The sequence below is a fragment of the Chiloscyllium punctatum genome, chromosome 20 (assembly GCF_047496795.1).
Source record: "Chiloscyllium punctatum isolate Juve2018m chromosome 20, sChiPun1.3, whole genome shotgun sequence".
In the NCBI taxonomy this organism is placed as follows: Eukaryota; Metazoa; Chordata; class Chondrichthyes; order Orectolobiformes; family Hemiscylliidae; genus Chiloscyllium; species Chiloscyllium punctatum.
In genome coordinates this window covers 13,033,733-13,059,248 of record NC_092758.1, presented here as the reverse complement: position 1 = coordinate 13,059,248, position 25,516 = coordinate 13,033,733, and the positions used below count along the sequence as shown (strand labels likewise).

At 43.0% G+C, this 25,516-nt stretch overlaps 1 protein-coding gene across 5 annotated transcripts in view; it reads left to right on the top strand.

Annotated features, from left to right (window-relative positions):
- mgat4b (alpha-1,3-mannosyl-glycoprotein 4-beta-N-acetylglucosaminyltransferase B) overlaps nt 1-25,516 on the top strand; it is a 237,743-nt gene that overhangs the window by 205,002 nt on the left and 7,225 nt on the right. For 3 of the 5 annotated variants that reach the window (XM_072590342.1, XM_072590343.1, XM_072590338.1), the window contains 5 exons: nt 5,739-5,846; nt 9,962-10,155; nt 17,549-17,627; nt 19,550-19,637; nt 19,864-19,976. In XM_072590342.1, the coding sequence (XP_072446443.1) occupies nt 5,739-5,846; nt 9,962-10,155; nt 17,549-17,627; nt 19,550-19,637; nt 19,864-19,976 (582 nt within the window). Of the gene's footprint in view, nt 1-5,738; nt 5,847-9,961; nt 10,156-17,548; nt 17,628-19,549; nt 19,638-19,863; nt 19,983-25,516 lie in introns of those variants that run through there. The other 2 variants (XM_072590344.1, XM_072590341.1) reach the window with 1 other exon arrangement.

Here is a 25,516-nt window from a genome sequence, read left to right as displayed (position 1 = left end):
GGTGGCAGATTTCCTTATCTCAAGAACATTATTGAACCAAATGGGTCTTTCCAACAATTGACAAATGAATTCATGGTCTTCAGATAATTTTCATTGAATTCAAATACACCATCTGAAAATGGTGGGATTTGAACTTGGGATCCCAAAGCACTAGGCCATTGCCTTCCCCCAACGTTATAGGCACACTGCGGGAAACAGCAGTAGAAGCAAATTCAATACCAGATTTGATGCTCTGATAAATTCGCAAGCTTGTAGCTAAGAATTGGCGAGTAGGACTAGTTGAATCACTCTTTCAAAGAGCTGGCGCAGGAATAATGAGCTGACTGTATCTTTCTGTGATTCTATAAACAGAAGCAAGATTAAGTTCGTCAAAGAGTCATACAGCATGTAAACAGACCCTTCAGTCCAACCAGTCCATGCTGAATTTAATCCCAAACTACACTAGTCCCACTTGATTGAGGGAATAATATGAGCAAGAAAACAGTATGACATGATCTTTTTTATAAAGGGGAAATTTAAGGAATGCAATTATGACCAAGTACACCAAGAAAAAAAATTGAACGTACTTTTTTTTTCAAAAATAGAAAAGAAAACACCACAACACTGGGAGACCACTATGTTCTTCCATCATGCCATGATATTGGCTTGTATCACTGTCAGGAGGCAAAAATTGGATGGAACTCGCTGAGGGTTAATTCACAAGGACATAGGGTTGAAAGTGCTCTCTAGTGAGAGAAGTGATGATTATTTTGAAATGGAGCTTGGTCTCTGGAGAGAAAGAAACCTCAAACTAACTCTCTCGTCCCTTTTTGGATACTTCACTGTCCATTCATTATCCCATGGTGTTGTTGCTGGCTGGTAGTTATTTGTGTATTCCTGTTGAAACTGCAGAAAGAGAGGTTGAGCAACAACAGTTGGATGTATAATGTAGAATGCAGGACAGGAATCTGTAGTGGATAAAGTTAGAGATAATTATCTCGAAGGCTTATGAAATAACCACATAGTTGCTAAGAACCACATAAGAGCATTAAGGCATTAGCAGGATTTGTTGGCAATTGAGCCAGCAGTAAAAACTTTAATGTATAAGCATCTTTGTTCTTTTGCCTCATTTCAAAATCCTCCATTTTGAGACCACAACAGCAAGAACACTAATTTGCTTTTGCTCCTTTCTCATAGTGTCCTTCATCATTCCAAGATGCTTCACTTTGGCACTGAGCCACATCAGGTGTTAGGACAGAGGGTGAAAAGCTTGATCAAGAAAGCAGATATTAAGCAGATAAAGTGTCATAAAGGAAGAGATGTTGGTGAAGAGGTTTAGGGGAGAAAGTCCAGAATTTCATGACCCAGGCATTTGAAAACACAACTGCCAGTGGTGGACCAGTTAAAATTGGGAAGCCAAAGAAACCGGAAGTGGAGGAGCACAGAGATCTTGGAGAGTTGTTAGCCTGGTGGAACGTAGAGGTGGAGGGATAGGGTAGATTTTGAAAACTAACATGAAAATTTTAATATAGTGGTGTTTCAGGACTAAAAACCAAAAGATCAGAGGTAATGAATGAATAAGACATCATGCAAATAAAGATTAGGGGTGGTGGAAGTTTAGATAATTTGCTACTGGGGTGTCAAGGTTCTACTTAATGCTGTAGAGGCCTTACATTGTGTTTGATTGTCTGTCTCTCTCTCTCTCTCTCTCTCTGTCTGTCTCTCTGTCTGTCTCTCTGTCTGTCTCTCTGTCTGTCTCTCTGTCTGTCTCTCTGTCTGTCTCTCTGTCTCTCTCTCTGTCTCTCTCTCTGTCTCTCTCTCTGTCTCTCTCTCTGTCTCTCTCTCTGTCTCTCTCTCTGTCTCTCTCTCTGTCTCTCTCTCTGTCTCTCTCTCTGTCTCTCTCTCTGTCTCTCTCTCTGTCTCTCTCTATTGATGTTCTGCAGCAGGCAACAACAACCCAGCAGCAGACCTGTGGTTTTCGTAAAACCAGAGTGTTTTCAGGGGTACTGGAAAAAACCAACAGCTGCATATGTGAGACAATAAACACAAATTACTGGAGAAAAAGCAGAGTCAATCTTTTGTGTGTTTTGAAGTGCCACCAGATCCGAAACTTTACCTTTGCTTTCTCTCCACAGATGCTGCCAGACCTGCTGAGTTCCTCCACCAGTTTCTGTTTTTATTTGCAGGGGCAGCTGACAGGAAGAGAATGACAACAGCCAATCTGTCACCAGAGAGACCTGCATGACTGCTGCTGGTTGCATGGTCCCACCATACCAGCTGTTGTGTCTGCACTGTACTCTGCATTTACATGAATGTGAAATGAATACTTGTGTTCTCTGGCTACAAATATTTTTGAATTGATGTACAGATATCTTCACTACCTTTTACTGAAAGACTCTAGTAAGGCCAAGTATAGGTAATTTAAAGGAGAAAAAACATTTGCATTTCTGTAGTGCCTTTCATGATCTCGCTGCCTCAAAGAGCTTTCAAGTCAAATTTCTTTAATATGGGGAAATATGGCAAGAATTGTATACACAGCAAGATTTTAAAAAGTGCGGTGAGACGTTGAGCAGAATAACCGCACTCTTCTTGAGTATAAGTGCAGTGCTCCCTTGTTAATGAAGTATCAATCTGGGTTATATTCTCAGAGGAGGGATTTGAATCCACAGCCCTCTGAGAACCTACTGCCCATGGAGAGGTATCCACGGTGTTACAGCTGACATTATGAAAGAACTCTACTGAGAGTGGTTTACTTCTGAAACTCAAGTGATATAATGGATGGAGGGGTCTACATCTTTGCTTCCTTTGACTGCATGTATTGCAGATTTATGTACAGTAGAGTTAATTGCCATTTCTGTGATCTAATTTCAGTCTGAGATTCATCCACTTGATACTGTTCATCATTTACAAAAACATTCATTAGCGCTGACTGGGAATCATGTGCATATATCTGAAATATGGGAACAGATTGAAGTGGGGGGGGGTTGCGAATTAGAGCTTTTTTAAGAAACTTTTGAAATCATGAGTTTGTCAGAGGATTGGGATTACACTTCTGCTTAAAATAATGAGTGGAACATTTAGATGCAGCTTTGCTGCTAGCTTGGTTAGTGAACATTACTGCCTGGGGCTAGATAACATGTACTCGTGATTCTCTCCCACACAGTTTTGTAGACTGCCAATATTCAGCTAATCTGTGTACATGGAGAGTGGGAGAGTAGTGATTGAGGACAGCTGGCATCAAATGTATATCACCAGTATGGTGGGTGTGTACCTAAGAGGGAATTTAATATAGGTGCATGTTGTACCTGACCTGATGCCCGATCTTTCTGCACAATATGTGAAAATACATAAAACTGGTGTACACTCTCCTGTTTATCCATACTGAACATGTAGTATTCATAGAAACTTATGCTGACAAGTTAAATGCTTAAGGTCCAGATTAGAGTGGTGCTGGAAAAGCACAGCAGGTCAGGCAGCATCATCGGATTCCTGATGAAGGGCTCCTGCCGAAATGTCGATTTCCTGCTCAGCTGATGCTGCCTGACCTGCTGTGCTTTTCCAACATCACTCTAATCTGGACTCTAATCTCCAGCATCTGCAATCCTCACTTGCGCCAAGTTAAATCCTTAATTCTACATGTTTTCTTTCCCATGTTGCATACTATCTTACCAATCTGTTGCCAACTATGGCTTCATTGGGTGATGCTTTTATTCTCAGTGGGTTCAATTCCCATTCCAGTGACCTGTCCACATGATCCAGGTGGACATTGTCAGCATAGTACTGAGGGAGTGCTGCCCTGTTAGAAGTATTGCCTCTTAGGTGAGGTGCTAAACCATGTCCTCATCTGCCATGTTAGATGGTCTTCAAAATGATTGACTAACCAACATGTTATGATTGTAATGTAGTCCTATCAGCACTTTCCCTTTCTACTCTTTAAAAAAAAATTTAACATGTTAGACAACCCCTGGTGAGATACTGTAACAAGAAAAACTAAGTGGTTGTTGCAAAGAGTTTCCTTTTAAGACTTTTTAATATGCTGTTCAGACATGTTATGACATAGCTCTAGAGCAGGTGGGACTTGAACCTGGACCATGTAGTCCAAAGATATGGACTACATCACTGCACCACAAACACCATTAAAAGTTCAGAGACAGACTCATGGGTGACATTGGACTTTTAAAAATATTTTCCTTATCAACCTGTTCACAAATGTTATGATAAATCTTTGCAGCAGCTGAGACTGAAAACCAGGTATCCTGGCTCACAGTAGGGACACTGCCACTATGCCACAAAAGCCCTTTTTTGTTATTACGCACCTCTGGAGGACATGGGACTTGAACTTGGATATTCCAGTCCAGGGGTAGGGGCATTAATGTTGCAACACACAAACCCAAAAAATCCTCTTTTCTATACCAAATCTAAAGGTGTGTCTAATTATCGCGAATTGAAGATAGATCACAGTGCATCTTAATAAGACCGGGCATTTGTGGGACGTTGTGAAGAAACTGCATGCTGCATGTCATACATTTACAAATGTATTTGCACTTTATTAATAGCTGTTCAGCTTTGGGAGATACTGAAATCATGAAGACACTACATAAATACAAGTTCTTTCGGTTTATACCTGGAATGATTTACAATATCTTTCAGGTGAATGTTCCATGAAAATGTCAGATTTGGAGATGTCGGTGTGGCCACAACCACCTGATGAAGGAGCGGTGCTCTGAAAGCTAGTGCTTCCAATTAAACCTGTTGGACTATAACCTGGTGTTGTGAGATTTGTAACTATGAAAATGTGTAACAATGATTACCACTAACCCCAATCTATGGTCTTTTGACTGAAACAGAACCACATCCTTAGCATATGGTGATGATCCTTCCTCATCCCATTTCAGTTATGCAGAAAATGAACTGCAAATTGGTTGTGGGTTGGTGGCTGCAAAACCAATCTTCCTAATGTTTTTTTTAGAATAAAGATTGAACGTTTAATGTGAATTTTCAAAATTAATTGGAATAACTATTAAATACACCTATATACTAAATAGGTTCTCGCCGTAGGTAAATGAATCGAAAAAGTTTAAAGGCATATGGGTCAAATGTAGACAAATAGGACTAGTTCAAGTTAGGAAACATGGTCGGCATGGGTGAGATGGGCTGAAGGGCCTGTTTCCATTGCTGTACACCTCTATAACTCTTAAGTATGGAGGAGTGGAACTAAATGGTAGGTCTAAAAAGGGTCAGCACATTAACAGCTTAATTTGTCACCTTGCACTTTTCTAGATGCTTTATTGATTAACTTTATCTCCGATTGTTATCTCCAAATATTTTCGCCCTCTTAACATTTAAAAGGGAATCAGACTGTTATTTAAGAAGGATCCATATGCAGGCAGGAGAATGGCACTGATGAGCTTTTAGGAGAGTCAATACTGACATGATGGACCGAATGGCTTCCTGTGTTGTAACAATTCTGTGGCTCTGTCACATTAGGCTGACTAGTCTGTAGTTTTTGGTTTAGCCCTCAGCTCTTTTATTTTAAGTAATTGCAATCCTCCTGTGTTCTGACACAATTTCCAAGAGGATTGGGAAAAATTCTGCAATTTCCATTTCAGAGTTTAATTAGATTAGCTCACTCCATGATCTGTGACATTTATTCTGTTTTGATTTGGTAGCAAAAATCTTGCAGCTCAATAATTGTCAATAAGCAAATATCTTTGTGTGATCATAACTGGTTTACTTTTCTCTTATTCTCCCCCTTTTAGAAGCACTGTGACCGACAGAAAGCAAACCTCAGAATCCGTTTCAAGCCATCCCTCTTCCAGCATGTAGGAACACACTCATCACTGGCTGGAAAGATCCAGAAATTAAAAGTAAGTTCAGCAATCAGGAGTTGAGTTCAGGAGCTCAACTCCCAAGTTAGTGCCCAACAATAAAATGTCTGCGAGTTTGAATAATAAGTCTAACATAGGCCTGAAATTAGACTCAAGAATGGGAGTGGGAGGTTGATTTAGCCACTTACGTCAGTTCTGTTATTCATTTAGAATGTGACAAATATATATCCTAACTCCAAGCTTGTCCTGTTTGATTGCATAACCCTGCTACTGAGTAATGTCTGGTTAACAGCACAGGAACAGGCCATTTGGCCTATTTATATTGGTGTTTATGGATTTCCCCCACCCCCCCCCAAACCACGCGCACCACCTCAAGGAAAATTAGGGATAAGCAATAACTGCTGGCCTAGACAGTGATGCCCACATCCTCTGAATGCATAAAACACAGGAGCCTCATCTCCCCTCTTTTTTGGTCCAGTGCTATCAGTATACCCTTCTGTTTCTTCCTCTCTTATTTTCTGGTCCAGCTACCCTTAAGTTTTTCAACACTAAGCATGTCATTTACTCCCTGTGGTAGTGTGTTCCACATTCTTTTCAGTCTCTGGTTCAAGACCTTTCTCCTGAATTCCCCAGTGAATTTATTAATGACTAATGTTTATGACCTCTTGTTTTAGTCTGCACCTCCAAGTGAAAACATCTCCACATCTGTCCTATCAAACCCTGTATTGATCATGAAGGTCTCTGGAGATTGCTGTGTTCCTTTATCTGATTTAAACTCTTAATATACAAGCTGTATGTGGCCTCTTTATTGATTGTGTCCCTAATAAGAGTAATCAATTATCCTCAATATATTATGGGTACTCTACTGCAATTCAGTTTTCCTGTCCAACTCTATTTTCTTGATTTCCTTGTTGTCAAAAATATCTATTGATCTGTATCTTCAGTGTATTCAATGAATATGTAGAGATCTCTGGAGTCAAGAAATTCCAAAGATTTACAGCCTTTTGAGTGAGGAAATATTTCCTCAATCATTGTCCTAAAGGACTGACCTATTGTGGTGCTCCCCCTAGCTCTAGACTCCCCAATGAGGGGAAAATATTTCTTAGAAATCGTAAAAGAATTATAACATCGAAGGAGGCCATTCTGACCTTCCTCATTTCTGAGGAACCACCAGTCCTAACCAATCTGATCTACCTATACTCAGCCTGTAGCCCTGCAGGCCACAGTTTCATTAGGCTTCAACTAGAGTTTTAACATCTGTCTTGTCAAATAGATTAAGAACTTTATATATAGTTTCAACATGATGGTGAGGGACACAGACAGTTCAGGAAAATGGCTTAAAAATTATTGCAAGATTCACAAGGAACAAGCAAGTTTGAAGGGTTGATTGTGAGAAGCAGTCATTCATGTTGGCAGTTCATGGGGATTTTAATGCTGGTCCTTTATATGCCGTAGCCAAAATTTTCACATCTACACAAGAATTATGGACTGCACTGACATAACTACTTGTTGTAGCATTTACTGCATCAGAGACTAGATTAAGTTTGGCCCTTAGTAGTTCAGCAGCACCATCTTCAGCAACCTGCTGGTACTACAGCTTCTTTTAAACTTTGGGCACAGAGGCTAAGAGTTTACAGCAACTGAACAGCCCAACTAGTGCATTCATCCAGCTTAATCTAACACGATCAGTAGGTTTGTATGCATTGTTTTATATTTACCCAATTTGGGGAGTACTTTGTATTGAAGATAGATACAAGTTAGGCAAGTGGGACTAGTTTGTTTTGGGAACATGGTCAGCATGGGTTAGGTAGACCGAAGGGTCTGTTTCCAAGCTGTGTAAGTCTGATTCTTAGTGAAGTGGAATCTGTTGGCTCAGCATCAAAAAGACCCTGGCACAATAACAAAGTAGTCTTTTCAACATTTATCAAGATTTTACTTCATTATTCCACATAAGACATCAATGCACTTGACCTCAGACCTGATGTGACCTATTTCAGTCCCATTCTTGGAGCTCTAAGTAGCATTTGCATTTGATAGCTGGCAAAGAATCCTGAAAAAAAACTCACATTTATACAGCTCCTTTCATGACTTCAGAGCATCTCAAAATATTTTATAGAGAAATAAGTACTTTTGGATTACAGTCTCTAGCACAGTGCAGGAAAAATGATGTTTAATTGGCACACAGTAAGGTCCCATGAACATCAGTGTGATTTGTCTTCCAATCTCATGTTGGTTGAGGGATAAATATTAGCTCAGGAAATTAGAGAGAACTCCCCTGAATTTCTTCAACTGTTGCCATTGTACTATTACATCCATTGGAAAGGACAGGTGGAGCTTTGGCCTTAATGCCTCATTTAAAAGATGGCACCTGAGATGGTGCAGTATTTCTGCAGTACAGAATTGTGAATGCTCATTTAGGTTGTGGTCAAGTTTCTGCAATGGGGATTGAACCCATTCTTTTCTGAAATAGAAGGGAGAGTCAGACTATCCACTGACCCACAGTTGATGCTTGAGAGACTCAAAATGTGATTTATGCACTAATGAAAAGTAATGTGATTCAAATCAAAGGCCATATTGAAGATACCATCTTTCTGATAAACCCTGATTCCTAAAATGCTACAAATATCTAAATTGTATTGTAGAATCTTACAGCAAACAGAAGGCTATTTGGCCCTTTATGTATGTTTCAGTTCTATGAAAGAGTTACTGAATATGCCCAGCTACTCACTTCAAGGTAACATCTGTTTGATGCAAATCTTTGCTGAAAAGAAATAAGCATTTTTATTTGGTTAAGTATTGGTACAAAATCATGAATATATAGCTGCATTATTTCAAAGAGATTGAATCAAATATTTTACAGTGAATCTGAAGCCTGATGAAATATTATGTAGGTTGGATATTGAATTTTTGCACAGCTGACACCGGGAATACCTGAGACTGCTGTTTTCCCCAAAGCCTTGTAAATATTTTCTCTCTGCAGTATAAATTAATTTTATCTAAAATACATTTCATTGCGCTCATCCTTGCTCCAAAGGAACTTTTTAAAAATAATGTGGCCACGTTGGTTTTAAAATAAGTATAACAAAATTAACTATTTACAAATATAATCTCTGTGTATCCACTACTGGGGTGGGGGAAAAGGTGGCAAGTTTTCATTATGTACCTGAACCTGGGAATCTTAAATAAGGGCAGAATGTTTACCTTTCAAGCAAGCCTGAAATACACCAGCATTTCCAGCACCACACTGTTCGACCAGTATTTCCTGGCCCACTTATGCCTCTCAGCTCATTGTGCCTGAAGACTACATTTGATTTAAACTCTCCATCTGCAATTCCATAGAGCAGTGGTTAATGCTTGGAATGCCTTTATTTATAGAAAATTAAGATTAAAGGGAGGTGTCTATGCTTTAGAGCAAACAACAAACTGTTCCAGTATACATGTGGGTCAGCATCTTTGGGAACTAATCTCGATAAAGCAGAGAGTTTTCTCTTTTTTTCCGAGCAAGTGTTTGTCCTTCAGCTGAATGCTGATAGAAGGTTATAAACTGGTCATTGCTGTTCACACATTTATGTATCACAAGTCACTGTACTTCAATGAAAAGAAACACATTGCTTTTATGTTGCACCTTTCATAGTCTTGATGTCCCATCATGCTTCACAGCCAAATTATTATTGTGTTATGATACAGGGAAATATCAATGTCAATTAATTGCAGCTATGTTCTGGAAATAATTAAATAACTGACTAAATAATCTGCTGGCAAGCTGTCGTGGACCTGAAAGTTAAATCTTTTACCCTCTGCAAAAATAAAATTGCTAAGCAGTGCGAGCACTTTCACTGTTCTCAACCAATGCCTGAATCTGGTTCAAATGTTTGGCAGGGCATTGGACACAGTTAGTCAGGGCACAGAAAATTGCTGATAAACAACTCCTCTAATATGCATAAAGATACCTTGACAGTCTGATCTGATCTGATAAATCGAACTCCATTTTTCTTTTTGCTGTTTTTTTTTGGGGTTTTCAAATTTATTATTGGAATTTAGCACAATTTTCGGTACATCACTGCTTACTCAGACACATGCAAAGCCCAGCAGTGAAGGTCTCATGGATGTCACTATATCTTACTAATCAAGTAAATCATTGCTGTCTTTCCCAGGATAAAGATTTTGGAAAACATGCCTTGCACAAAGGACATTCCAATCCCCCAGCGGAAGTAACTTCCAGCCTGAAAACATACCAGCATTTTACACTGGAAAAGGCTTACCTGGGAGAGGACTTCTTCTGGGCTTTCACCCCCGTGGCTGGTGATTTTATACGTTTCAGATTTTTTACACCAGTAAAAGTGGACAGGTGGGTTGTAATTTTAAATAGACCCAATGCTCCGTGTAACACCAACTTGCATTGATAAAGCTCCTTAAACATCATAACACCACCTCCAAGTCATTTTACAGGACTGTCATTGAACAATATTTGACGCTGAGCCATATAATACTTTAGCAAGTGATTACTAAAAGAAGGGTTTTATGGAGCATGGAAAGTTAAGCAGAGTTTTCAAGAAAAAGAACTGTAGAGGTTTAGAATGGGAATTCTAGAGGTTGGGGTCTTGACAGCTAAAGCCACAGCAGCTAAGTTCGGTGTGCTTAAAAGAAGCTAGAGTGACAGGAGTACTCTTGGGATGGAAAAAATTAGGGACAGAACGGAACAAGAGCATGAATGGATGTTAAAATAGAATAAGAACTTAAAAATTGCAGTTTTGTTTAATCAAAGATCAACAAATGTCAGCAAGTACAGGGATAGTAAATGAATAAAGAATAAAGCATGAGTAAGAATACAGGCTGCAGGTATTAGAATGAGCTCAAGTTAATGGAGATGAAAAGATAAAGGTAAAATCACCATAGTTCCAGAGGGCTGTTCTCTCATTAGATAGAAATGGTTGGTATGGTTTAACCTGAGGTCATCTCACTTCAGGTGAGAGATGAGGTTGAAAAGCTGAAACTTAGTAGTGACCTCAACTGTTGGCATCATTCGGCATCGCAAACCAACTATCCAGCCAATTGAGCTAACCAGCCTCTAATGGAGATTATACACAGGGAAAACTGCCAGGGGAACAATTTGGATTAATCCCCATCTTGAGATAACAAAGGCATGAATGAGGATGTCAGCAGCAGGGGAGCTGATGTGGATTGGAATCGGGCAATATTTATGGACAGATAAACGTATGATTGAAGAACAGTGGTGGGGTGGATGTTTCTTAAGGATAAGATGATTTTGGAGATTGGACCAGTATTAGAGAACAATGCAACTTTGGGACTGAAGCTATGAAGATCCTTAAAGGATCTTGGACTCTGAGTACGTGAGACAATTAGCAGAAGGTGTACATCAGGCGGTTGCAATCTTAATGGCAGAGAAGTCCATAGGCTCATCCAGCGTGTTAGAGGTGAGGGTGCAGGAGCTGGAAGAGATGTTTAACGGGATGGTTGAACCAAATAGGCCACGGATTATCCTTGCATTTTAAGATGCTCTTGGATTAGTAAGTAGATGAAGGCAGAACCCAAGAGTGCATTATGTGATCCAGCCAGGTGTGGTATTGAATGGTGAAACCAATTGTCATCCATATCTCCAAGTCTACAGCCCTTGGAATTAATGGAACACAAATGTGTGCTATGGCAGAGGAACAGTCTAGTTGACAGAACCCAACCATTAAATCAAATTTCACAGCCAGTGTAGACTCTACCCAACAACAGACTCTTGAGGTTTGAAGTCAAACCTCCTCATTTGGAAGTGAGCAAGATATCCACTGACTGCTTATAGAAAATGAGAAAGTAGTCGAAATTGCATGTGTAACCTTGTCTCTTTTACAGTCTGATCGTTGTGAAATCACCAAAAATAAAGTTGACAAAGAGGGTTTGATTTGGTTTTGATCTCCACCTCCACCTCCACCTCCCACCACATTGAGGCAGGGTTTGTGGAATGGCTAGAGGGGGCATGGAGAAATCTTGAAGAACAAAAGTGGAAGGTGTGAAGGTGGGGAAGAAGAGCAATAAGTGAGATAGTATAAATTCAGAACTTAAATAACTTCATGCATTGAATGAATCACCAATAGCTCATTTTTTGGAATCAACTGTTTATTGAGATGAAGGGACAAAGAAAACTGGTTTTAAAGGAATTAAAAGTAATGTGCTATTAACCATCCCTGGGAAGAATGATTTGAAGCAGCAGAATTAGGCTGTTTCTTAGGAGACAGGAGGTAACATTACTTGATAATCTGCTGCCTTGCCACACACAAGAACTTGCCTGCAGAAGGAATGTGTTGAGGTAAAGGGGTTAATTTGCAGGAAAGTTGTGTTTTCAAACAGACAGTTAACGCCACACTGACAAGGAGCAGCAAGTTACTTCTGATAAGAAGACAAGCTGTGGACTTTGCGTCAAAGAGAAGTACAGCACGGAAACAGACCCTTTGGTCCAACTTGTCCATGCCGACCAGATATCTGAACCTAATCTAGTCCCATTTGCCAGAACTTGGTCCATCTCCTTCTAAAGGTAAAAACAATGATGCAGATGCTGGAAAGCAAATACTGGATTAGTGGTGCTGGAAGAGCACAGCAGTTCAGGCAGCATCCAACGAGCAGCGAAATCGACGTTTCGGGCAAAAGCCCTTCATATATTCCTGATGAAGGGCTTTTGCCCGAAACGTCGATTTCGCTGCTCGTTGGATGCTGCCTGAACTGCTGTGCTCTTCCAGCACCACTAATCCAGTGCCATCTCCTTCTAAACCCTTCCCATTCAAATACCGATCCCAATGCCTTTTAAATGCTGCAATTGGACCAGCCTCCACCACTTCCTCTGGCAGCTCATTCCACACATGCACCACCTTCTGCATGAAAAGGTTGCCCCTTAGGTCCATTTAAAATTTTTCCTTTCTCACCCTAAACCTATGCTCTCCAGTTCTGGACTCCCCCACCCCAGGAAAAATACTTTGTCTATTTATGCTATCCATGCCCCTCATGATTTTAAAAACCTCTGAGCCTCGGATGCTCCAGGGAAAACAGTCCCAGCCTATTCAGCCTCTCCCTATAGCTCAAATCCTCCAACCATGGCAACATCCTTGTAGATCTTTTCTGAATCCTTTGAAGTTTCACAACATCTTTCCGATAGGAAGGAGGCCAGAATGGCGCACAATATTCCAACAGTGGCCTAACCAATGTCCTGTACAGCCGCAACGTGATATCCCAGCTCCTATACTCAATGTCCTAACCATTAAAGGGAAGCATACCAAATACCGCTATCACTATCCTATCTAGCTGTGACTCTACTTTCAAGGAGCGATGAACCAGCATAAACAAGGTCTTTGTTCAGCAACACTCCCTAAGATCTTACCATTAAGTGTATAAATCCTGCCCTGATTTGCCCCTCCAAAATAATCCGGTCACATTCATCTGGATTGAACTCCATCTGCCACTCTTCAGCCCATTGACCCATGTGATCAAGATCCTGTTGTACTCAGAGGTAACCTATTCGCTGTCCACTACACATGAAATTTTGGTGTCATCTGCATACTAACTATACCTTCTATGTTCACATCCAAATCATTTATATAAATGACCAAAAGTAGTGGACGTAGCACCACTACTTGTTGCACTTCACTGGTCACTGGCCTCCAGTCTGAAAAGCAACCCTTCACCACCACCCTCTGTCTTCTACCTTCGAGCCAGTTCTGTATCCAAATGGCTAGTTCTCTCTCTTATCCATGAGATCTAACCTTGCTAATCAGTCTCCCACAGGGAACCTTGTCAAATGCCTTACTGAAGTCCATATAGATCACATCCACCGCTCTGCCCTCATCAATCCCCTTTGTTACTTCAAAAAGCTCAATCAAGTTCGTGAGACATGATTTCCCACACACAAAGCCATGCTGACTACCCTTAATCTGTCCTTGCCTTTCCAAAAAGATGTAAATCGTGTCCCTCAGGATTCCCTCCATCAACTTGCCCACCACTGATGTCAGGCTCACCGATCTATAGTTCCCTGGCGTTTCCTTACCACCTTTCTTAAACCGTGGCAACACGTTAGCCAACCTTCAATCTTTTGGCACCTGTGACTCTTGATGATACAAATATCTCAGCAAGAGGCCCAGCAATCACTTTTCTAGCTTCGCGTCATAGAGATGTACAGCATGGAAACAGACCCTTCGGTCCAACCCGTCCATGCCGACCAGATACCCCAACCCAATCTAGTCCCACGTGCCAGCACCAGGCCCATATCCCTCCAAATCCTTCCTATTCATATACTCATCCAAATGCCTTTTAAATGTTGCAATTGTACCAGCCTCCACCACTTCCTCTGGCAGCTCATTCCATACACTAACCACCCTCTGCATGAAAACGTTGCCCCTTAGGTCCCTTTTATATCTTTCCCCTCTCACCCTAAACCTATGCCCTCTAGTTCTGGACTCCCCGACCCCAGGGAAAAGACTTTGTCTATTTATCCTATCCATGCCCCTCATGATTTTATATACCTCTAAGATCATCCCTCAGCCTCCAACGCTCCAGGGTAAACAGCCCCAGCCTGTTCAGCCTCTCCCTATAGCTCAAATCCTCCAACCCTGGCAACATCCATGTAAATCTTTTCTGAACCCTTTCAAGTTTCACAACATCATTCTGATAGGAAGGAGACCAGAATTGCATGCAACATTCCAACAGTGGTCTAATCAATGTCCTGTACAGCCACAACATGACCTCTCAACTCCTGTACGCAATACTCCGACCAATAAAGGAAAGCATACCAAATGCCGCCTTCACTATCCTATCTACCTGCGACTCCACTTTCAAGGAGGGTACACCTGAGCGGGTCCTGGGGATTTATCCACTTTTGTGTTTCAAGATATCCAGCACCACCACCTGTATAATATGGACTTTTTTCAAGATGTCACCATCTATTTTCTCATATTCCATATCTTCCATGTCCTTCTGCACAGTAAGCACTGATGCAAAATACTCGTTTCGGATCTTTCCCCATCTCCTGCGGCTCCATACGTAGGTGGCCTTGCTAATTTTTGAGGAATCCTATTCTCTCGCTAGTTACCCTTTTTGTCCTTAATGTATTTCTAAAAACTCTTTGGATTCTTCTAAACCCTATTTGCCAAAGCTATCTCATGTCCCCTTTTTGCCCTCCTGATTTCTCTCTTAGGTATCCTCTTACTGTCTTTATACTCTTCTAAGGATTCACTCAATTTCTGCTGTCTATACCTGACATATGCTTCCTCCTTTTTCTTAACTAAAACCTCAATTTCTCGAGTCATTGAGCATTCCCTACACCTACCAGCCTTTCCTTTCACCCTAACAGGAGTATACTTTCTCTGGACTCTCGTTATCGCATTTCTGAAGGCTTCTCATTTTCCAGGCGTCCCCTTATCTGCAAACATCTTCCCCCAATCAGCTTTTGAAAGTTCTGGCCTAATACTGTCAAAATTAGCCTTCCTCCAATTTAGAACTTCAACTTTTAGATCTGGTCTATCCTTTTCCATCACTATTTAAAAACTAATAGAATTATGGTCGCTGACCCCAAAGTGCTCCCCCACTGAAACCTCGGTCACCTGCCCTGTCCTATTTCTCAAGAGTAGGTCAAGTTTTGCACCTTCTCTCGTAGGAACATCAACCTACTGAATCAGAAAATGTCCTAGCACACACTTAACAAATTCCTCTCCTTCTAAACCCTGAACACTATGGCAGTCCCAATCTGTTTGGAAAATTTAAATCCCCAATTTAACGACCCTATTATTCTTACAGATAGTTGAAATCCCTTACAAATTGATTTGTCAATTTCCCTCTGACGATTAGGGGTCTATAATACAATCCCCATATGGTGATCATCCCTTTCTTATTTCTCAGTTCCACCCAAATAACTTCTTCTCTGGATGTATTCCCAGGAATGTCCTCCCTAAGACTTGAGGATTTCAGAATTGTAATCAGTGTTTTGGATGGAAGAATCTAAAGGATCAGCAATAATATCACATGACAAATGTGAAATGGAGAAAATTTATAAAAGAATTTGACTCAAGGACTCTTCAGCAACAGAACATCCAAGAGCAGCACTGCAGAAGGATTAACCCTGAACACATCCAGAGACAGACAAATTCATAGCTAAATTCCACCATGAATTGGGTAATAGCCAAGTTGGGTTGTGAGGCTTAATTTGTATTTTTCAAGGGATCTTACTTTGGCTGCTGCGTGCAATAACGATTAAATAATTGCTTCAGTTCGTGAGAGATTTAAATATGTAGCTGAATCGAAGTTAGCTTGTGGCGGTTTACACAGTACAAGTGTTTATTGTAGGTTGTAAAAACTACATCTTTTGGTTTCCTTTATTTTTGATTGTGGTTTAAAATGGAAGAGAACTATTTTAAAACCATGGATCGTGAAAGTAATTGCTACATTTCGAAAACAGGTTACTGGAACTCCTTGAGTTGTGTTTATACTGTTACTTCACAAGCAAATGGGGTGTTGACATAAAAAAGCATAGCACCAAGATGTGTATGCAGACTGAGATTTGGCCAGTAACAGAGTGCTGATTGCTTTGTGCAGTTGTAGATGCCAGAGATCGTTAGTCTGATGATCAGTCTCTGGTTCCTGGGTAGCTGAACAGCTGGAATGTGTGAATGATAGAAGAGGCAGAGGTTCTTCAGACTAGCAGAAGCAGACTGTGTCTCTCTATCTCTGCAGTAAAAGTACCTGAAGAAAACCAGTTATTTTCTCTCACCAGTTGCTATTAGCAGTTGTTTTTAATCAGTAAATGAAAGACTTGATAATTAGTGTATCAATTGCCCTATTCTTCCTGAAAAAAGTGTAAAAAAAAGAGAAAATCAGAGAACACGCAAATTTAGGGAAGGCAAAGGAACATCTCATTGAATCTTGCGCCCTAGTGCTACTGAAACATGTTACCTCTATTTTTTCCCTTTGCTAATAACACCAATCTTCTATTGTTTGTATCTTTCTAAATAAAGAGTTTAAAAAGGGTTAGATAAATACATTAGGTACTTTGTATGCATTGATTTAAACAGTTGTGGTGACCCCAGAAGTAGTGGAACTTGAGAATCAGCACGTTTTCCCACATAGGATAGTCAGCAAGGTCAAGAGAGGTAGCAAACTGTGATCTGCTATGAGCTATAAATACACAAGCCCAACACTGGGCATGCTATTTAAAGTTAAGGAACAAGACTTGCCATTATCTTCTCCAAGTAATGAGGATAAACATTAAATGCCAACCTTACCACAAACCCTGAGATCCCAAGAATTACACCCTCTCTGGAGTCAGAAAATACTGAGCAACTGATTACTGACAACCCATTTCTGATCTTCTGTTTGCAGTCTGACACTGTCTGTCTTGCTCACTTTTGCTTTCAGTCCCTTTGAATGAGAAACCGAGATAGCCAGACACAAGTTGTGTGTGAATATTGCTGTTTGCAACATAGGCACCCCAACTGTTGTTTAATAGGCACTTAAGCACCTACACAAGGATAGTGAGTGTAAAACGAGCTCCTAATAAAGCGAGGGGGTTTTTTGTCTTTTACTGGATTACTGCTGCCTCTGCATGATCTTGGAGAGGTTTATACTGATTCTGTTGAGGAAGAACAATGTTGCACATATTAGTGTCTGCCAGAATACTGAGCTTTAACACAACTGTCACTTGGTCTGGTCTGCACAACCTTCCTACTTGTACACCCAGCCTTTCTTTGTTCTGTTCTCAGGTTTTTCTTTCGCAGTGGCAATATCGAGCACCCAGGCGACAAGCTGTTCAACACCACCGTTGAAGTTTTACCTTTTGATGTAAGACTTTTGTTTGGAAACACTTCAGAAAATCTGTAATGTAATGGATTTTTGCATATGTCAAATGTTTTAACTACACAGAATCACCAAATTGTTATGGCAAAGAAGATGACTGTTTGGCCCTTTGTGTTTGTGCTCGCCCTCCAAATAAGCAATTTGCTTAGTGGCATTCCCATCTTCTTGTAATCCAGAAAATTCTTCCTTTAAGAGGCTAGGTGAATTAGCCATGGGAAATGCAATGGTAGGGGAAAGGATGTGGGTGGGATGATCTTCAGGGGGGGTGATGTGGACTTGGGCCAAATGGCCTGCTTCCACACTGTAGGGATTCTAACTTGCTCACTTAAGGTATTAATCTGGTAAACCTCCTCTGAACAAACTCCCTTATATTTACATTGTTCCTTAAATAAGGAGACCAAAACGGCACTTCGTAATCAAGATATGGTCTAATCAATGTCCTGTACAAGTGAAGCATAACATTCTTGCTTTTATATTCAATTTCTCTCATAATAAAACTCAGCATCCAATCAGCCTTTTTGTTTACATGTTATAAATGCATACTATTTCTGACTCGTGCACTGGAATATCTAAACCCCACTGGATCTCAAAATTCGTCAGTCGTTCTTTTCATATTCGACCGTTTCATGTCTGCCTGCAACTCTCTTTTTCACAAAATGTTTCTCTACCTACCTTCATATCGCTGATGACATTGAATTTAGCCAGCAAGCCTTTGATCCCTTCGTTGCTGCAGATTTTGATATGTTGAGACCCCAGCACAGATCTCTGTGTGACTGTACACATCACATCCTGTCAATTACAATTGGTATTGTCTTGAAAATAGAAGGTTTGGGGATGATCTAACTGAGCTGTACATAATGATGAGATCACTTGACAGTGTTGATAGAAACAGTTAGGGAGTCTGGTATGGGGTTAATAACTCCAGGACAAGGCAGCATAACAGAGTGGGCATTTGGATAAAACTAGGAAACACTTTTTCTACAGAGCAGTGAAAATCTGAATTCTCAGATCTGCGAAAGGCTGTAATTGCTGAGGATCGATTGAAAATTTTCAAGATTGAGTTCAACAAATGTCTGTCTAGTTAATCACATGGAGAAAAGGCAGGTAAATGGCAGGACCAAATCAACCTTATCTATCGAAACACGCAATGGGTTTGACAGGCTCAATAACGTCCTACTGTTCATTATATATTGGGAATAGTGGGATGTAAGAGTTAATTGACCAGTTTTTAAATAATCTCAATCTTCATATGTGACTGTTTTTAGACAGTTTGGCCATGGAATGTTGAACAATCCCAATCATTCCTTCACCCTGACCAGTATCCACATGTGCAACTTCCAACCTGGGTCTCACTGGATAAATATCAGTAGCATTTTACTTTTCTAGACCTCCACCCCACTTGGAGGGCCATTTGCTTCAAATGGATGCTTGGGATAAAGATACATTCTCCCTTGCATTACCACCAATTTGCATTTATATAGAGTCTTTCCTCAAAGTAAAACATCTCAAGTTATTTCAAGGAATGTACGAGAAACACAATTTGACTCTGCACCACGTAGGGAGCTATTTGGGCAGATGATTTAAAATGTCAAAAGGGTAAGTTTAAGGAGCATCTTAAAGGACAGATGAGAAATAAATGGGCAGAGAAGATCAGGGAGGCAATTCCAGAACTTTTTGCAGAAGGGAGGGAAGGCAAGTAGTTGAAGGGATGAGCAAGACACCAGAGTTATCAGAGCAGAGAGATCTCAGGTTTGTGGGGCTGCTGGAGATCACACAGATAGGAAGGTATGAGGTCACAGTGAAATTTGTAAACAAGGATCAGTTTTAAAATTGAGATGTTACAGTTCAGTGTAGGTACAACTGGAAACAATGACATATATCTGAATACATTTTATTCTAATTTACAGACAGAACTGTCATGGAAGGAGACCTTACTGGATGGTAAAGACAAGACTCCCAAATACCAGCGAACAGAAGATGGGTATATCAGAATCGGTAAGACTTTTAAACACAGTAATTTCTGATCTCAAGTGCTGAGACTTTTATTGCAAAACATAAAATGTATATAACTTTCCATTGAAATATTTCTAATGGGTGGCCGCGGAGTCTAGTCAGCTTGGGCGAAGATAAATGGGGTAGATAATTGCCTATGTAAACCAAACTCTGAACAGTCAAGTATTAATGGTTGACCAGGTCCTTAAATCCTTTTCTTGTATTTCAGCTTTCTTTGTAAATGGTATTGCTGAGGGAGTTGTGGATCCAATGTTTGGACCACTGGAGGTCGTCCGTCTGTCCACCCTATCAGACTCGCCAGTTTGGGTGATACTCAGTGAGGTATGATTCTTTCTATTGCTTCAGTCCGGGCCTTCAGCTGCCTAGGCCCTAAGCTTTGGAATTTCTCTCTAAAACTCTTTAACTCTCTTTCTTTGCTCCTTTAAGACACCTTTTTAAAACCTACCTCTTTTTGAACAAATTTTTGGTTATCTGTACTAATGTTTCTTCATCATTTTGTGTAAGATTTTAGCTGAATATCACTCCTTTGAAGCTCTTTGGGGTATTCAACTGTGTTGTATAATACAAGTATTATTGGTATCTTGCATTGTGATGGTCAATGCTTGGATTTTGGAATCATAAAAGAATTCTTTTTTTTTGATTTGGGATTAAGGTCTTCATTGAAGCATGTTTCCTAGAGTCAGACATATGAGAGGGCTCAGTTGAAACAGGTCTTTTTCATTTGCTGTGTCTAGATTACCATGCTGGATTTAACTTTTACTGTACCTAGCAGCTCATCCAGCTAATGAACATCTAATGTTATGATCTCTACTAATGTTTTTAGTAGAGTTTGATCCAGACTGAAATTTGACTTGATAGATCATATTTTATTCTTTTTTTGTTTTAATGAAGTAGGCTTGAACTGAAACACAAGCATGCAATGCTGCAGATTTGGTTTAAACAATAATACAAAATTTATTTAGCAAAAGAAATGAGGATGAAACAAAATACATCAAATTATTTATATTTAACACAAAGTTAAATATTTCCAAAAACGTGATAAAATGCAATCCAATTAATTTTAATGGCACACCTTTTTCAGTACAAGGGTGGCATGGTGGCTCAGTGGTTAGCACTGCTGCCTCACAGTGCCAGGGACCCGGGTTTGATGCCAGCCTCGAGAACTTGTGCGTGGAATTTGCATGTTTCTCCCCATGTCTGCGTGGGTTTCCTCCGGATGCTCTGGTTTCTTCCCACGGTCCAAAAATGTTCAGGTTAGGTGAATTGGCCATGTTAAATTGCCCATAGTGTTCAAGGATGTGTAGGTTAGGTGTATTAGTCTGGGGAAGCGTGGAGTGACAGGGAATGGGTCTGGGTGGGACACTGTTTGGAGGGTTGGTGTGGAGTTTTGGGCCAAATGGCCTGTTTCCACACTGTAGGGATTCCACATCGTCGCTGGATCGTGATTGGAAGTTGGAGGGTCGTTTGTTGTGCTGACCTGCTCTTGGTGGATCTTTATGCTAGCTTTGGCCTAACGCCAATTCAGGGACCAGCCAACCTCTGAGCTATGGCCTTAGCAGCCACTCGCCGCCAGGGCATTCGGAACACAGTCAGGGTGACTGTGAAGAAGGTGGAGGAGCACACACCGGTGGATCGGACGGTGTTTGTGAAGAAAGTTCTGCTGGAATGTTGTGGGCTCGCAGCAGCGGATGTGCGCCAAGACCTGGGAGGAGCGGATCAGGAAGATGAGACAGAAACTAGGCAGATGGGGGCAACGTTCGCTCTCCATCGTGGGAAAAAACCTGGTCATCAGGTGTGAAGTACTCTCAGTATTGCTATATGTGGCACAGGTCTGGCCTATCCCCAGAACCTGTGCCGCCGCAGTCACCCGGGCCATCTTCCAATTCATTTGGAGATCAAAGATGGACCGGGTCCGAAGAGACTCCATGTACAAAGACCGGTGCAATGGGGGAAAAAACACGCCCAATGCCACCCTCACCCTGATGGCCACCTTTGTGTGTGGCTGCATCAAGCTGTGCGTGGATCCCCGGTACGCAAACACCAAGTGTCACTACGTACTGAGGTTCTACCTGTCCCCGGTGTTGCGAAGGATGGGCCTGGCCTCGCTGCCGCGGAACGCTCTGAATAGTTGGACAGTTCCGTATCACCTGTCCTTTGTGGAGAAATTTATGAGGAAAAACACCTTTGACCACAAGTCCATCAGGAAGTGGTCAGCACGTAGCGTCCTTGAGACCCTTCGGGAAAAGGAGAGGGCGGATCCTGTCGAGCGGTTCCCTGAGCAGACTGTCAAAGCCATTTGGCAGAATGCCTCATCGCCAGAACTTTCCAACAAGCACCAAGACGTGGCTTGGCTGGTGGTGAGAAGGGCTCTGCCTGTGAGATCCTTTATGCACGCCCAGACTCTCTGCCGCACCGCACGCTGCCCTCGAAGTGGCTGCGGGGGGGACGAGACTGTCACACACCTCCTTCTGGAATGTGCCTATGCAGAGGAAGTCTGGAGAGGAATGCAGTGGTGCTTGTCGAGGTTCGTCCCGAGCAGCGCCGTGACGCGGGACTCCGTGCTCTACGTCCTGTTCCCCGGGACTCACACCGAGACAAACATCAACTGTGCCTGGAGGATCATCAACTCGGTGAAGGACGCTCTCTGGGCGGTCCGAAGCCTGTTGATCTTCCAGCTGAAGGAGTTGACCCCGACCGAGTGTTGCAGACTGGCACATTCCAAGGTCCAAGACTACGTGTTGAGGGACGCGCTGAAGCTTGGGGCAGCTGCCGCCAAGGCGCGGTGGGGAAAGACCACCGTGTAAGATCGGCCTGCCTAAAGAAGAACAGGGGGCCCATGCGGACGTTGTTTTGGGCTCTGCTGATGCCTCAGCCAAATATATGTATATATACAAGATTGAAAAATGCACAGGATTGTAAAGGACAAGGATAAAGTCGAATCTGTGTTTGGATCATGCCATACATATGTCCACATTTACAATGTACAGACCATCAAATCATTTTATGAATAAAGTATATTTTTGAAATAAAAAAAAGGATGTATACTGCCTGCAGGATTTCCCTGGGGCTGGGTACTTCGATGTGACCTTCAGAAGCGTGAAGCAATACGAGCAGCTCCTGAAGGTCTTCAAGGAGAAGGAAGGGGAGTCATTGTTTTCCATGTTGTCAGCGACCCCGTTGTGTGTGCTTCCTGCACAGAGGAATCGGGTTGTTACAATCCATATGTACAACCCCTATGTTCCAGTGGCTGATGTCCTGACCTTCCTGGGAAGGTACGTCCAAGTTGAGGGAGAAGCCACTGATGTGATCGACCCCTTTGGGATCTGGACCAGTAAGCGGCAGGTCAGGGTAACTCTGAGGGCCGATGATAGTGGGAACATCCTCTACCCACCCTCGAGCTTCGCAATTGGAGGGAGCAGAGGCTACCTGACATATGCAGGGCAGCCGAAAGTGTGCCGAACCTGCGGGAAGTCGGGACACGTGGCAGTGGATTGCAAAGTGACCATCTGCAGGAACTGCAAACAGGAGGGTCACTTGACTAAGGACTGTCAGGAAGAGCTGCAACCTGTGCGGAGAGGCGGGCCACATGTACAAGGCCTGCCCAAGACGAGGAGCCGCCACCTACGCACAGATGGCCGGAGGTGGCAACACAAGCCGCGGACCGACTAAGTCCAGTAAGGTATCGCAAATCAGCAAAGGAACGGTGCCTGGAGGCACCCAGAAGGAAGGGAAGGTTGTAGAGGAGCAGGCGGCAGACAGCGGGGAGATGCAGCAGCTGACCCAAGCTCCTGCAAGACAGACGGAGGAAATGGAAGAGGAGGGATCAAAGGAGGCAGAGCAGTGGATTATTGTCAAAAACAGGAAGAGGAAACCTCTCAAGGGCTCCAAAGCCACCAAGCGAAGGGGGAAGAGACACCTACAAGATGAGGATACAGGCAGCTCCTCCGATGGTGAGGACGGACGCAAGAAGGGTCGCCTCCGGAGGAAGAGGCAGAGCGCCGTGGGGAGAAAGGAGGGCAGCACCGCCCAAGAAGGAAAAGTCGATCCCTCTGAGGGGATGGGTGAAGGCCTCCCCCTACCCGGTGAGAACCAAGGGGTACCCACCGGCCCACAGCTCCAGGTAACTGGGAGCAGCGGCCCTGTGACAGCCCTGCTGTCAGATGGAGAACGGGGCGATGCCGAGCCTGGGTCCAACACGATGACACCAGAGCGGGGAAATGACTCCAGCGTGGAGCTGGACAACTACCTCAGCCCTGGGAAGGTCCAGCAATTTGCCGTCACCACGGGGATGCACGCAGCTACCCCACTGGGGCAAGACCAGAAGAAAATGGACACTGGTAACCCCGTAAACTGGTAAAATGGGGTTTAAAATTGCCAGCATAAATGTGCGTAGCATTAAATCGGCTACGCGATGTGTTTCAACGCTGGCCTTCCTGGCCAACGTCAAAGTCGATGTCCTGTTTCTGCAGGAGTGTGGGATACCGCACCTCAGCAGCTACAGGTGATGGTTGAGCTTGTGGGCCCATGGGCTGTCAGTGTGGTCGGGGGGCAATGATAGCCGTGCCTCCGGCCTGGGTATCCTGTTGCGGGGAGGCAACTTCACCATCTCCGAGGTTAAGGAGGTGGTGGGCGGGTGCCTCCTCGTCGCGGACGTTAAATACAGAAACGCTCCCATGAGACTAATCAACGTGTACGCCCCAGTGGGAAAGAGTGAACGGTTGGCCGTCCTGCAACAGCTTCCACTGTTTCTGGCTACATCCAGGCCGGTCATTCTGGCCGAAGACTTCAACTGCATCATTGATGCAGATGGACGATCTGGCGGGGGGGACAGTAAACCGGACGCTACGTCCAGAGCCCTGATGGAAACGGTCAAAGACGCCAAGCTGCACGAAGTCTTCAGCACCCCTGCAGATGGAGCACAGCGTAGATACACCTGGTCACGGGCAGACGGGTCTATCCGCTCAAGGATAGATGTCCTGTTTGTGTCCCGAACGCTCTCGGTCAGATCCACCGATGTCAAGCCAGTGTTCTTCTCTGACCACTGCCTCCTGCTAGCCGACTGTCACCTACAGGACGAACAGTGGGCGGGCAAGGGAACGTGGAAATTGAACACTAAGCCGTTGACCCCGGGAAACATCGAAGAGCTCAAGAGGGATTACGCAGGTTGGAGAACCATGAAGCCCCTCTTTGAGTCTCCAGCAGACTGGTGGGAAACGGTAAAAGGGAACATCAAGAGGTTCTTTATCCTCAAAGGTATTCAGGAGGTGAGAGAGAGGCGTGGAAAACTGTCCCAGCTCCAGGAAAGTATGCAGAACCTGCTCCTGCTGCAGACGATGGGGGTCGATGTCACGGAGCACCTCAAGGAGGTGAAGGGCCAGCAAGCCTCGCTCTTTGCCTCGGAGGCCTCCAGGATAATCTTCCGGTCCAGGGTCCGCTCGGTGGAGCAGGGCGAGACGTGCTCACGTTTCTTCTTCCAGAAGGTGCACAAAGAGAGCTCCGTGCTCAGCAGCCTGAAGAAAGAAGATGGCTCGGTAACGTCATCTCAGGCTGACATCATGAGGATCAGCAAATCCTTCTATGCCAGCCTGTATGACTCGAAGCCAACCGACAGCGCGGCCTCCCAGTCGTTCCTGTCCTCTATCACGGAGGTCCTAGACGACGGAACACGAGAGAGGCTGGACCAGCCGCTCTCTGGATGAACTGACCAAGGCCCTCTAGTCCTTCGAAAAGAATAAAACTCCCGGAAGCGACGGCTTACCGGTCGAGCTCTATTCCGCTCTTTGGGACTTGATCGGCCAGGATCTGCTGGAGGTGTATGTCAGTATGCTTCGGGCAGATACCATGAGTGAATCCATGAGGAA